The sequence below is a fragment of the Micromys minutus genome, assembly GCF_963924665.1.
Source record: "Micromys minutus genome assembly, chromosome: 12".
Classification (NCBI taxonomy): Eukaryota; Metazoa; Chordata; class Mammalia; order Rodentia; family Muridae; genus Micromys; species Micromys minutus.
The window spans coordinates 34,509,838-34,523,636 of record NC_137981.1 but is presented as its reverse complement, the minus strand read 5'-3'; the positions used below and the strand labels follow the sequence as shown (position 1 = coordinate 34,523,636).

Below are 13,799 nucleotides of genomic sequence, written 5' to 3'. Positions count from 1 at the left end.
CTGACCACGTGACCTGCCTACACTTCAAACCTTGTCTTTCCCTCCTGTGTTATCACTAAGGAGGCAGCAGCTTACTACCCAAAGTGTCTCCTTCTGAGTAGCTACCCAAGTGGCTATAGGACAGACAATCCCAGTAGCCCCACTGTCAAAATCTCCTTGTCCTAATAACTATGCCCAAACTCATCAGACAAAATGTTTGGCACAGAGCTGGATCTCCAGAACACTTAGACAGTTCTGACGAACATCTTGCCACTGGCTGTGATGGCCTTGGAGAGGTGCAAAGATGACATCATTTCCTATTCTGCCACCCTGTGTCTGCCACAGCCACTGTGACAAACATTACACTGGGAAACTATCATGTCCTGCATGAGCTCACTGAGATGCTGACTCTGAAACAGGGCTGTTCCTATCCCAATTCAGACCCAAGCAAGTTTGTCTCAGAGAGCCCTCCAAGGTCCCTTTACTGTGGTGGACTGCCCCCCATAATCTCTGTGACAGGGAGGGTAAAACAGGCTGAGAACAACAATAGATATCACACTAGCAATAATTCAGCATTAGTAGTGGAATGGACATATTACTACTGTCCATCCCATTATAAAGTGCCTACAGTGGGAAGGAGGAATTGGAACATCAGCCATGAGAAACTCGGCTATGGGGGTAAAGCATTCAATTTGGGAATTTCAACTGACTGTCTCAATTTTTCCAGTCCATGTCTGTCATGTGTATGAGATGTTTTGTATATCAGTTTGATGATACTTTGATATCTAACCACAGCATGATGTTTTACATTTTTCTTTGGCTTGTATTCTTAAACTTGCTCACTCAGAATTCAAAGTATGGCTATCATAGATCATCCTCATGACTACACAGAGTAGATACCATATATGTGGAAGGCACGACTTTGCCCCTGTTGCACAAGCATATACAGACCCAGAACCCAACCTCGACTGTCTCCAAGGCAAAGTTTATTCGGATCTGTGTGGAAGAGCAACCTACAGAATTAGAAGGGGAGTCTATGATGGTGCCATCCCTGCCATGCCACACCCAGCAGCAAGCCACATGCACATCCTCATCAGACCCGCTCTTAGTTCACAAAGGACCTAACTGCCCTCCTGTCTTCCCCCTTGTAGCAACCGACCTTGCTGGTTTCTATCTCCAGAAGTGCCCTCTCCCACCTCCCCTCTTTTAAAGTAATCTTTAGCTAGCTCCAACGTGACTTTTTGGCCTAAGCTCAAAGAAGAGTCCTTCAATCCCAGGGTTCTGTTCTCCCACCAGGTTATTTGGCATATCCTTTGAGTTCCTCAGGCAGGGTCTGGAGTATCTTCCCCACTCCCTCCAGCAGTGAGGGAAGTATCTATCCAAATACTGCCTGTAAGGATTTGAGTGAGACTCTCCTCCTTTGCATTCAGCTCCTCCCTGAAGAAGCAGTTTCTGGGGAGTTATGTACACTACCCCAGGTCTCAGCTTAATCATTGATCCAGTAGCTGATGAGGTCCCTGCTTATTCTACCTACCAGGCAATTGACTCTTCACTGAACCCATACCTCAAGCCCAAGAAAGGTGACCCTCCCAAAACATATGCTGAAGTTACAGAGAAAAGTCTCATGGATGTATCATCAGGAAACTTCTGGCCCAGACCAGACTCAAGAAAGCCACCAGCCAGGGCCGCAATAGGATAGGAAGCTACCTAGGATGGGTCAAGGGCCTGGCAGGGATAAGCAATTGTGCCCACCTGCCCAGTTCTTCCCTATTCTTTGCACTGAAACACTGATAACCCCAGTAGCCCTTTGGCCCCAGCAAGCCTGCCTTAATCATAATTCTTAACCCAGTCTAGGGGCTCACAAGGCCAACTGGTGAAGCCAAGCTCTCTGTAAGCAGGTAAGAGAGGCAAGATGTGCCTGTATGAGACCTGGATGTTGAGAGCCTGGGTGACAGAGTCAGAAAACACACACACACACACACACTATAAATATACCACACAAACACTCACACACACACACTATAAATATACCACACAAACACTCTCTCTCACACACACACACACACAAATACCAAACACACACACACAACCACACACACTATAAATATACCACACACACACTCACACACACACACACATACACACACACACACACACACTGCAATATACAGTATACCTTCATACACACACATTTCACACATATACACTATATCCCACCCCCAATACATACACACATGCATACCAGAAGCCACCCATAGTCTCCATAGGAGTCCTTCAGGAGCTAGCTCACACAGTACAGAATAGGTCAATGTACCCAAGCAAGTTCTTCCAGGTCACTAGAGGACAGCAATAACTTGTATGAGTGTTTGCCTAAACGCACACATAAATATTATCATTCTCTCTCTCTCTCTCTCTCTCTCTCTCTCTCTCTCTCTCTCTCTCTCTCTTTCTCTCTCTCTCTCTCTCAGAGGTGGTATAGTTAAGGACAGATAAACTCCTGGATCCTAGACTGAAAAATTTTGGACATGGTTCTGGTTTGTTTCTATACCCCACCCTTTATCCACAGATCATACAGGTTCAGTGTGTACATGAATGTTTTTGTGCCCACAAGTGTACATCTGTTTTACTGACCCAAAAATTCAGTGTAACCCGCAAGCAGGTTGTGAGTGCGCGATGCTGGCCTGCTTTCTGTAGGCAGCCCCAAACTGCAGGCTTGGACGTGTGTGAGGAGTATCATGCTTATCTGAGAGCTCAGCAGAGCACTGGCCACCCACCCCACTTGACCTGGAGAAAACTCAGAGCATTATCACTTCTCACAAGCAAAACAACGCAGATACAAGACCACCTCATATAGGAGGGGCCAGGGACTCACCAGGACTCTGCCCGTCAGTGTCTGGGCAGATATCATCACCCCTGCCCAGTCCTTCACAGATGTCATCCAGCCGACCTCGGCTGCCACCACCTCCTCTTTTTCGTCCACTGGCTTGAGAGTACCATCTGCCTGGCTGGAGCCATTGTTTATCTTCTGGGCCTCCTGGCAACAGAGAGAATCAGAGTTGAGACATAGCAAACAGCTGGATTTAAATCAGATGCTCACCCATAAAGAATCAGAACCCAAAGGGTTTCTCAGATGAGGGAATGGGACATGAAGATACAAAGGTGGGAGAGGAGAGATCGCTAAGGAGTTTATTTTAATCCAAGCCGTGGAGATTGTTTAATGGGTAAAACACTTTCCAAGCATGTGTGAGGACATGAGACCAAATCTCTCAAACCTAGGAAAAGCTGGGCACAGAAGAGTACATCTGTAACTTCAACACTCCTCCAGAAAGATGGAGAGCCAAGGCAGCAGGATCTCCAGATCCCCAGAAGCTTACAGGTCAACTAGCCTTGTAGCATACACAACGGAGAACAGCAAAAGAGGTGTCTCTTCTGTCTCCAACAAAGTGGACAGAGAAGACCGACACCCAGGACGGTCATCTGACCTTCGAGTGCATGCTATGGCGCCCAAAGAATCCTTTCGTAAATGTCCACTTAGAATGCCCTTGAGATGACAGATAGAAGACTGCATTATTCTCTGACCACGTTAAAAAAAAAAAAAAGTAACACGCCTGCCTCTGGTCACAGAGCAACTAAGAAGGGTCACAGTTCCTACAAAGTCTCTGCACAGGTCACTCTGCTCCCAAAATGCCAACCCTGCTCCCTTTATTAACCCTCCCCCCACCTTTTCTGTATCCTTCCTGCTCAAGGCTTGCCTCTGCCTCTGTCTCCTTATGTTTTATCCCCAGACAGTCAGCTTCTCAACTGCTACCCTCTGAAAAACACCAGCTCTCTTCTTCCAACACCACTGTTTAGTGTCACTGTTCTCCATAGCTCTTGAACCCTAACCCTATACTCCATAATTCACTCATTTATTTCTTTTATGATCCCCTGCCCCAACGTTGCTTTCAGGTCATACACATAACACAGTCTTAAGCACATAGCTAGCACAGTAAATACGAAGAACATTGGGCATGCTGGCCCACACATGCAATCTCAGGAGGCTTGAAGCAAGAGGATCATCCACAAGTTTAAAGCCAGTGTGGACCACAGGGCCCAAACAAACAAAGCAAAAATAACAACAACAACAAACCCAAGGCATCTAAACTCTGGATGAATAGCTACAAAGAATTCTGAGTATCTGCTCTTTGTCACCACCAGAGCCCTGGGTTTGGGGACTCAAGGTAAAAGATGGGAACCTCAGTCAAACGGAAATTTCAGATAAACAAATATCTCTGCAAATATGTCCAAAAATGCATGGGTTATACATGCACTCATCATTCTAAAATCATATATAACTAGACCCATACTCAAACACCCACTGAGGTTATTAATGCAGACGCAGATGGGAAAAGATGTCGGTAAATTACACTCGTCACTTGACAATCCTGGTATTCACTTTCAGTCAGAAAAACACCTGGGATCACTGTGCTCTGGACTACAGTGGGACTGAGGAGGGGGAACCAAAGGCAGAGGTGGAAACCTTCTGTGAGGAGAAGGATGTATGGAGTGAGACCAGGGAAGTGGGGGAGGGATGACATGACGGGGTGAGTTGCTGGGCTTAGGGATATTCCTGACTCCTGCTGGCTAACGTGGTAGGGTAGGACTGAGAAGTGGGGGATGTAGGACTGGATGAGTATCTTACTCTTCAGATTTTTAAGCTCCAGGGGCTGAACAACCCCAGTGGGAGCCTAGGGGAATGAGGCCTTGAGCCACCTGCTGATTTGTGTGACATCTGCTGTGCAAGCTTCCCAGGCTAGTGTCAGTGGTCTGCTAATTCTTGTCCTGGTGCTGAGACTCAAGAGGTGGTTCTCCAGGGAAACAGGGGAGGATGTGATCTTTGGCAGCCATGGTAAACAAGGTACATAATCAAAACAAATCTAGCCCTCTAACCAATTCAGGGACTGCCCTGAGACTGGGATCAGGAGGGGTAGAAGGGATATTACCAGTTGCCCAGAACTAAACAATGCCCAATGGCACATAACAGGGACTCGTTTACCAAGCCCCAGGATGTTCCACCTCCACCTCACATCTGACATTGACACTGGAGTGCAATGGTTCTCAGGCTTGGGCAAGTACCAATTCAAAAGCACAAGGTGCGTTCAGCTTCTCAGAGTGCCAGACCCACTCCAGAACCCACAGTTTTATCTGATCTTCATCCCTGAGGTCAACTTACAGACCCATCAGGCCTTGTTCATCCAAAATAGATCATGGGCCTTAACTCAAGTGCTTTCCTAGAATCCTCTTCAGCCAGAATGGGCTGCTACTTTCAAAACAGGCCATTGAATGGTGAGGGCTAAGGGGAAGATGTGCTTTCAACCCAAAAGGTCTTAACCTTTGTTTCTGCTTGATTGTTTTTGAGACAGGGTCTCAGGTAGCTTCAAGTGCCTCAAACTAGCTATGTAGACAAAGATGACCTTGAACTTCTGAACTCTCCTGCCTCTACCTGCTTATAGGCACACACCACCACTTCCACCTTATGCCATACTAGAAACCAGGCGCTACCAACAGAGAGCCACATAACACCAGCCAACTGGTTTCCGGCTGCCACCTGGAGGGCCAATTTCCTGCTGCTTGAGCCTGGTCTCTCAAAGGACAGACACTTTTCAGCATGGAAAAGGCCCAGAGGCAGGGAGTCCCCTGCAGCCACCATGGTTTTAATGCATCTATAATTCACAGCCAAGAGGTATACAAAGCATAGCATGCTATTTCGCCAACCCTCTTTACCTATTGTTTTTACAAGGCATTCATTATTTTAATTGCTTTATGATAGGCAAGGAAAAACACAAACTAACAGGAGATAATGCCCGAGTTGCTATTTGCTTACACTAGATGTTGTGAGCTTAATTACCACGAGTGGGAGGCAGGACTGGGGGAGGGGCCACGAAGCAGGGAGCTACTGCAAGACCCGTGCCAGCCTGCCAGGTTAGCCTGGGAGTCTGTGCTTAGAAGACAGAAGTCCAACAACTCTCTACTAATGGTATAACTCCACATAATTCCACATACCAGAGCAGAGGGGGTGGGACCCGGAGGGCTGAGTGGCCCGGCTGGAGACATGCAGGAGATGAGAGGTATTAGGGTCGATAGTTTCTTAGAGCAGTGACGGTCCCCATTTATGAAATTGGAACAGTATTTCAACAATTAGGGTGTAAAATTTTTCTGCACGCTCATCTTTCTTAAACACTACAGAAATCTAGCAGATACATGGTATTTCATAGGCCATCTTACAGGGTCAGTAACTGACAGCAGGTGTCACTTGAGACAGCAGAGAGCCTGAGGGCTCAGATTATGCAGAGAGCTCAGGAGGACTTGGGGACACTCTACCCCCTTCAGCCACATTAACTCCGAGCATCTGCCTCCTCTGTACAGAGTGGGGAGAAGCACCTGGCTCTGGGAAGGTATGAAGGGCACAGTAGTCCCACCAGTGTTCCGTGAAACCCCAACTGTCACAGCTTCCCAGAACCATCGGGGTACTAGAAAGGCCACTGGTCTAGAGTGAGCCTCCACAAAGTGACAACAGAACAGAAAACTTCTGCAGGATACAAGACTGTGGGACCCTACCCAGTATGGCTAAGGAGGAATTCCCACACTAGACAGGCTAAACCAAGTGCTGACTTAGATGCATCCTGGCCCTCAGCTCCATGGGACTAACCTCTGCCTTCCAAGGAGAGACAAGGTCACAATGAGGCAGTTTCTGGGTCCTGGGACTTTGGTCCTCCTCTTATCTTCCATAGCAGACTGCCTCCGAAGGGAGACACGCTTTGTCCTGAATGGCAAAGCACTCATTCTGCTCCCCCAAACTCTCCCCACTTCCCTGAAAAGGACTCCACCTCTACCAAGAGAGGGTGGCCTTGTCAGCCAGGATACCACTGTCTGAGTCCCTCCCTTACCAAGGGAGGGAGATACATGCTACAGACTTGGGACCACACTGCCCAGGCCTCAGGAGGAACGACCACCAGACATGGAAACAGATGGAAAGATGCTTAGGGGAGGAGACGGAAACATGCAGAAGAGGCAAAGGAACACGTGGGAGTGAGGCAGTAGGGCTCGCAAAGCAGCCACCCTGAGTACTGAGCCTGTGCTACTGCTCCCCCATCCCCAGGCACTGTAGCCACCTTGGGAGGAGTCCCAATAAAGAGCCACTCAGCTTTTCTTCAGAGGCCCCTGAGTCCTATCCCTTACCCTTCCCACCCACTCGTCTTGGCCAGGCACAGCTGTGTGCAGTCCTTTCATCTAGCCTTGGTGCTGCAGCCTGAGGTTAGAGAAAGTCTCTAAGCCAGGCATGGGCATGGCAATCTGAGGGACACTGGGGAGCAGAATGGTCTCAGTCCTCTCTGGCACACACCCTATTGGGCAATGGCCTTTGCTACCTTCTCCCCATTCTTTTTAGAATTGCTCACACAACGACTTCCCACCAGCACACAGACACAGATGGTCCCACGACTTTAATGTCACCTGTGGCCAATGGCCTGATTGGACCGCAATTCTGGTTTCTTTAAAAAAAAAATCACAGAAATAATAAAAGAATGTGCTTTTGTTCTAACCCCAGGTGTGGGATGTTAGGTTGTTTCTGTCTGTAGCAGCTGACTATGATTTGCCTTGTGCTCTATCAGAAGTGTGGTTTTGTCCATTGCAGATAATTTCTGTGATTGTGTGACTTTTGGAATTCTGGGAACTTTTCAGAGAGTGCATAATAAATGCCAGGGTCCCTGAGAGGCAGGGTGGGTGTGGTTGTTGTTTGTTTAAGGAACTTGAATGTGGTTTGTTAGCAGTCATAGTCAAAGAAGAAAAGACATCTCTCTCTCTCTCTCTCTCTCTCTCTCTCTCTCTCTCTCTCTCTCTCTCTCTCTCTCTCTCTCTCTCTCCCTCACATTTATTTATCTCCTATCTAGTGTTGGGTGTGAAATTGGAGAGGGAGTATGAAGGGTGGGGAAAAACCCACAAAGACCAAAGACCAGCTACAGCCCCAAGAGTAGTTTGAGCAATGGCTATCTGGAAAGGAGAATAGTTGTTTTTTTTTTTTTTTTAAGCGAATCAGATCACTTTGTCACTGTGCCCAACACCCTTCTGAAAGTTCTCCTTTCTTCTTTGAAGACAGTCCTCACACTGTCCCACCCACTCCTGTCACCTGAAAGCTGCTCCTCTCACTGCAGCTGCATTGGAGTCCCTGTGCTGCCAGCGCTGCCCAGGGCTACTCCTATATAGAGGCTGTTAGCATTGGTAGCTCCCTCAGCTCCAGTGTCCACCCACTGGTCTCCCGGGTGTTGGCTGAGATGCTCATCTGACCCCTGACCCTTTCCTAACCACCCTATTGGACATACCATCCCCGTCTAGGTAAGATTTTCATGTCCACCTGGAAACCTATCGACTTTCATCACTGTGGTGAAGCTCCACGGGGGAGACCATTGTCAGCTTTACAAGTTAAACACTTGGGGCTCCAGTAAGTACAAGTTCATTTTAATGGAGTGGGGGAAGAAAGAGGAGGGCTGGGAAGGAGGGTGGAGAGGGCAAGGAGGATAGAGGGAGGGCTATGGGGAGGAGCAAAAAGGGGGAAGGAAGGAACCTAAGAAGAAGAGGAAAGGAGGAGGGACAGGGAAGAGAGCTGCAGAATGAAAGCCAGTTCTTGGCAGGCTTAGGTTCTGGCTAATATTAGTAAAAAGCACAGTAATGATAATGACACTGTGCCATTATGAGCATGATCACAGCAGTCCTATGAGGTAGGTGTTAACATCCTCATTTACCAAGTACAGGTCTAAGCAGCTGGCCCAAGAAGGCACTGTCAGATTTTAAACCTCACTGTCTGACAGCAGAAGGGAGGGCACGCAAATTTGTCCTGTCATCTCAGGGATGGGGGTGGGGTAGGGAGGAATGAATATGGGGGTGACTGGCAGAGCTAGTGTCTGGGAACGGTCTGCCATCATTCCAAGTGTGCACTGCAGCCGCTTCAGGGGACCTTCCTTGAGGTCTTTATACCCTGGGAAGTTGGCTAAGTCAAGGTCAGAGGAACACTGTCCTTTGTCCTCTAAGAACCATTCCAGAACCATGAATCCTGCTTCAAGGAGTTGAATGTCAAGCTGGAAATGAACATGGGTGGCGCACAGGCTGGGCAGCCCTCCTGCTGAGAGCTGAGATTCACCATGTGTGGGGAAGATCTGACTCTATCCCCCGTGTCCTTTACATCCTCAGAGACTCAGCTACTCTCTTACCAGGGCTTCGGTGTGCTAGACCTTTCTTTCCCTGGCTGGATCCTGTATACCCTAAGATCTTGATCTGAAAGAAAATCACTTTTCCTTCTCCCTCTGGACCATCCAAGGGGCTAGGTGCATCCCCTACCCTGGGAAACCTATGCTGTAGCCTCTAGAGCCTTAGGCCCAAGGAATAGAGCAGATGATCAACTCCACAGAGCCTCTGTAGAAGGCAGTACCATGAAACTTTCATCTCCTGGGCCTCATGGCCCCACTGTGTTTTCGCATTTTCCAGGTTTACATAATAAGCTGTCCCCCCCCCCCCCCCGAGCCTGCACAGACAGGCTCCCCTCTGAGTTGTATTGTTCCATCTGCTTAAACTCCTTCACAGCCATACCCCATGGCTTCCTATGGCCCCCTCCTCATCTGTCAAGCTGAGGCAGGTACCTGCACACAGATGCCCTCAGCTGGACACACAGCACAGGAGCTTCTGTTCTGCCAGACAGATGGTGACAGGTGGTGAAACTGGACCTGTCCTTGGGACATCCATATCCCAGTTCTGTCCTAGGAGGCCCAGTCTTACAGGGGACCACAGAGGACAATGCCGGGATGACAAGGGGGGTGGGGAGACCCAAACCCTGTGGCAATGCAATCACAGCATCTTTGAGCACTTGCCCCCCCCCCCATTAAAGCACTGTGCTATCTATACATAAGTAGATATGACTTTAGGGGAAGGGAGGGGTCTGTCATTTCTATATACCCATTGCAGCTTTATTTCACAAGAACGACCATGACATTCTGCAGACAGCCTATTTTGGCTGAAAACCCTGAAATATCATGACTCAAAATACACCCCAAGGGGAGAGATGCTTCCATGTCTCCATACAAACCATCATTCTGGTCCTGTTCCCCTAGGGACCCCACACCTACAGGTGGAAGAACTGTCCTCTTTTCTGCCCACCCTACTGCCAGAGAGAGAGGAGGAAAGCCCACCACAGCCTCTCACACATCCTGGGCAGGAGGACAGCAGACCGTGGGCATTTCCCCAGGTACCAGTAATCCTTCATATTAGGGCATTAGGCAGATTACCAAAAGCAGCTCAAGCAAGTAAAGCATAATGTGGGTACCGCCAGCTGGGGTGTTCATGACCAGAGTTCTATGAATGGATGACTGAGAGGAGGCAGCCACTGGAGACTCCAGGAGAGAACTAGGGCAGAGGAGCCCTCGGGTCTCAGCCAGAGCTAGGGAGGGAGGGCAGCAAAATTCATTTCTGCCCTGGGGAAGCCCAGCTGTGCATCCTATCCCTGACTGCTCAAAACATTCCTCAGAACGGCTGAAGAGAAATCTATCCCCATTGATCCTTGGGATACTGTATGAGGCCATCCGAAATTGACCAGCTGGTGTTCTTGCAAACTATTGGACTACAGATCCCAGGGATGGGCACCTTGTCTGCAGATTTGTAATGCAGAAGCTTAAAAATAAGCTCAGACAAAGCCTACTGTTTTGGAGTTAGAATGACACCAGGGTATACCAGTTATCCCTACCACAGCTCACATGCTTCAGGCAATTTTTTGGGCCATTGCTATCCAGATGTATCAGACATTCTTTCTCCAAAGCACCTGTTTGAACAATTGTACTTCAGAAATCTTTGTGGTAGAGAAAAAAAAGGTAGAGAAAGGCCAAGTGACCTTTAACAAAAGCTCTGGGCCTCACATTCTCATGTCTCAGAATTGAAGAAGCTGTGTAAACTCTCCCCAAGGGTCTTGTCCAGCTCTGAACTACCTTGACCTTGTAGTTTAGATTATGGGTCCCTCACTGTGCTTGTTCCTGGCTCAGCTCTGCCACTGCATGTCATTTCCCTCACTGGGGTCATGAAGGGAGGAGTATCCATCCAGTTTTTCTCAGAGTGCTCAATAAGCCACTCCTAGTACAAAAGAGCAAAGGGACAGTTGGCCCTCAGAAAGTTCTTGGTCCCCTCTATCCTCAATAACAGGCCAAATTCTCTTCTTGGTTGTTTTAGATAAGTGTGAGACACTGTTGTCATGAGTAGCCAAACTGATCTTTAAATCTGATTGGCCTAAGTATAGAGGCCAGGTTTTTCTTTGTATTCCATGATGCCCATAAAGACACAATGTACCAAGAATCAGATAGGTGTTCTCTCCAAGAGGATGGTTGTTAATACCACTGGTTGTCTTTCACTTGACAGCTTCTAAAAATCAAGATACTATGAAACCTAAATTAGATTGTAGTCAGACATGTATGAAAGGGGATTTGGAGAAATGTCCTATGAAAGGGACTGCTAAGTTGAACCACAAAGCATTAGACATGTTCTCAAATACCATCCTTTGCTACTTCCAATTAATAAGTCATTCCTCAAGTAAATACATGTATCTTTGCAGAATTATTATGACTGACTCCTTTAATAATACTACTGGAAGCCTAGAGCTCACTGTTAGAACCTTGGAAATTTGGAATGGATTAACAGATATTTCTTCTATGACACTCCTGTGTCAGGTGTCCTTGGGCAAGTCTAAGGCAATTATCTGACCTGCAAGGAGGCAGGCACAGAACTGTTGATCCGTAGGGCAACCCCAGGGGCACCACCCAGATAGAATGGCTCTAAATTGGCTAGAATAAGAACTATCTGAGAGCCCCAGTTGGAAGACCAGCTCGAGTGTCTAATTACAGCAGGCAGGTCTGAGGCAAGGCCAGAGAGGTTCAGTTGGATTAGTAATGGAGACAATTGTCCAAATGCTTTGTGTTATCTCTGTGATACCAATTGCCAACACCACAGTGAAACACTACTCTCCCCATATTAAAGATGAGTAGTTGAGGTGCTAAGCAGTCCCTCTGTAGCCCAGTGGCCTCACAAAACTACCAGAAGCTAATTCCCCACAAATCCCTTTTCCTTATAATTTTCATTTTATGGGGCACTTTCCTTGTCTCAAGGATACCGTGTAACCCTACAAAACTTGTTTTCTTTCCTAAAAAAGATTAAAATGACTCTCCGAGTCACAGTACTGTACAGAGAGTGCTACCGGGGACCTTGGGACATTCATATCCTTTAGAAAGAAGGAGCCAAACACCATAGAACATGCAGACTTGAAAAAAAATAAGTTACTCATAAGAAACTGATACAGGGTCCCCATGGTTAAAAAAAAAAAAAAAAAAAAATGGCTGAAAGAGATGTAAGACAGCCAGGCCATGTCAGAATCACAAAATCCCTGGCTCCACTTTACTGAACTATGCAACCTTAATCAAGCATCTCCAATTATCCTAGTCTTGGTTTCCTCAATGGCAAACCAGGCCCAATATTTCCTCAGGAGGTCCCTGTGAGGGTCACCATAATGACTATAACAGTAAGAAGATGAGAAGTCTGTGGATAGCGCCTGGCACTTTCTCGGTGCCAGGCAATGCACTTGTATGAGCCTGGCCATGCTCTGCCCACCAAGAGGTTAGAATCCACTACATTCCAAGTATCAAATCAGATCTCTGTTCAATTCTCCAAAGCAGAAGCAAGTTCTCCTTGAGATGAACAAAAGTATAAATCTCAATGCCATGTGCTTAAGAAAGAAATCGGGGATCTTCATGCCTATGTCAAATTCAATCTTCTTGTTTTATTCAAGTATGAGGGGAGAAAAGACAACTGTGAAAACATGAGTGTGCATGTGGGTGGGATTTGGTCCTTATCAACTTGATAGAATCTAGAAACTCTAGAGGGGAAACCTCTGCATGCATGTTTGAGGGATTATATAGATTAAACTAACTGAGGTGGGAGGTCCCACCCCAGGGTGAGCAACGACATTCCATGAGCTGGAGCCCGCCATGATGCAAACAGAAGACAGTGGGCGGAGCATCAGAATCTAGGTATCTTTCAGCTTCCTCCCTGTGTATGTAATGTGACTCCTGTTGCATATACCTGCTACTGAACCGGACCTGTCTGATAGGTTGTGCCTTAAAACTGTAAGCCAGAACAAACCTCTCCTTAAGCTGATTTTGACAGGTATTCTGTCACAAGGACAAGAAACTTAATAAAGGAGGGGATAGCTGAAGGCCCTGAGGAGGAAAAGGGGGTCTTACAAAGATTAAATGGGTCTGTTCAGTGGGTCAGAGAGGTCACAACCTCCTCACATCCAATGTTCTCTTAGCTCGTATATAACTGGTCACCCAGCCTCCAACAGAGAGCAGTCACAGAGAGCCAGGGAGAGGGTCAAGAGTGAGTAAAGGAGAGAAGGAAGGGACCCCAGGGGCACCACTGGGATGAAGGGTCACTGGGTTCTCAAGGAACCTCACACTGCACAACAAAAGGGTTTGTAGGTTGGTTCTTGGGTTCTATGGGAGCAGCACGAAACACAGAAACAGTGTCCAGGATGCTATCTGGAATGGAGAGGCCAACATAACTAAATGTTGAGGGCCAGTGAAAGACAGCTGACGTGCTCTGCGGGGAAGAGCTGTCCTTTTCTCTCACACTGTGCCATCACTTCTTGGTTTGGGTATTAACTTGCCCTTTGAAGGAAATGACAATGATGGTGGATTTGGCATTTGACAGTTTCTTTGTTGGACCTTTGCTTGTCAAAATAAGAAGCTGGCAGCCTTGTG

General features: G+C 47.5%; 1 protein-coding gene across 11 annotated transcripts in view; it reads right to left on the bottom strand.

Annotated features, from left to right (window-relative positions):
* Positions 1-13,799, bottom strand: part of KCNMA1 (potassium calcium-activated channel subfamily M alpha 1) — a 666,778-nt gene that overhangs the window by 469,509 nt on the left and 183,470 nt on the right. For all 11 annotated transcript variants that reach the window (XM_080926078.1, XM_080926079.1, XM_080926070.1 and 8 more), the window contains exon 2: positions 2,852-3,013. In XM_080926078.1, the coding sequence (XP_080782204.1) occupies positions 2,852-3,013 (162 nt within the window). The remainder of the gene's footprint in view (positions 1-2,851; positions 3,014-13,799) is intronic.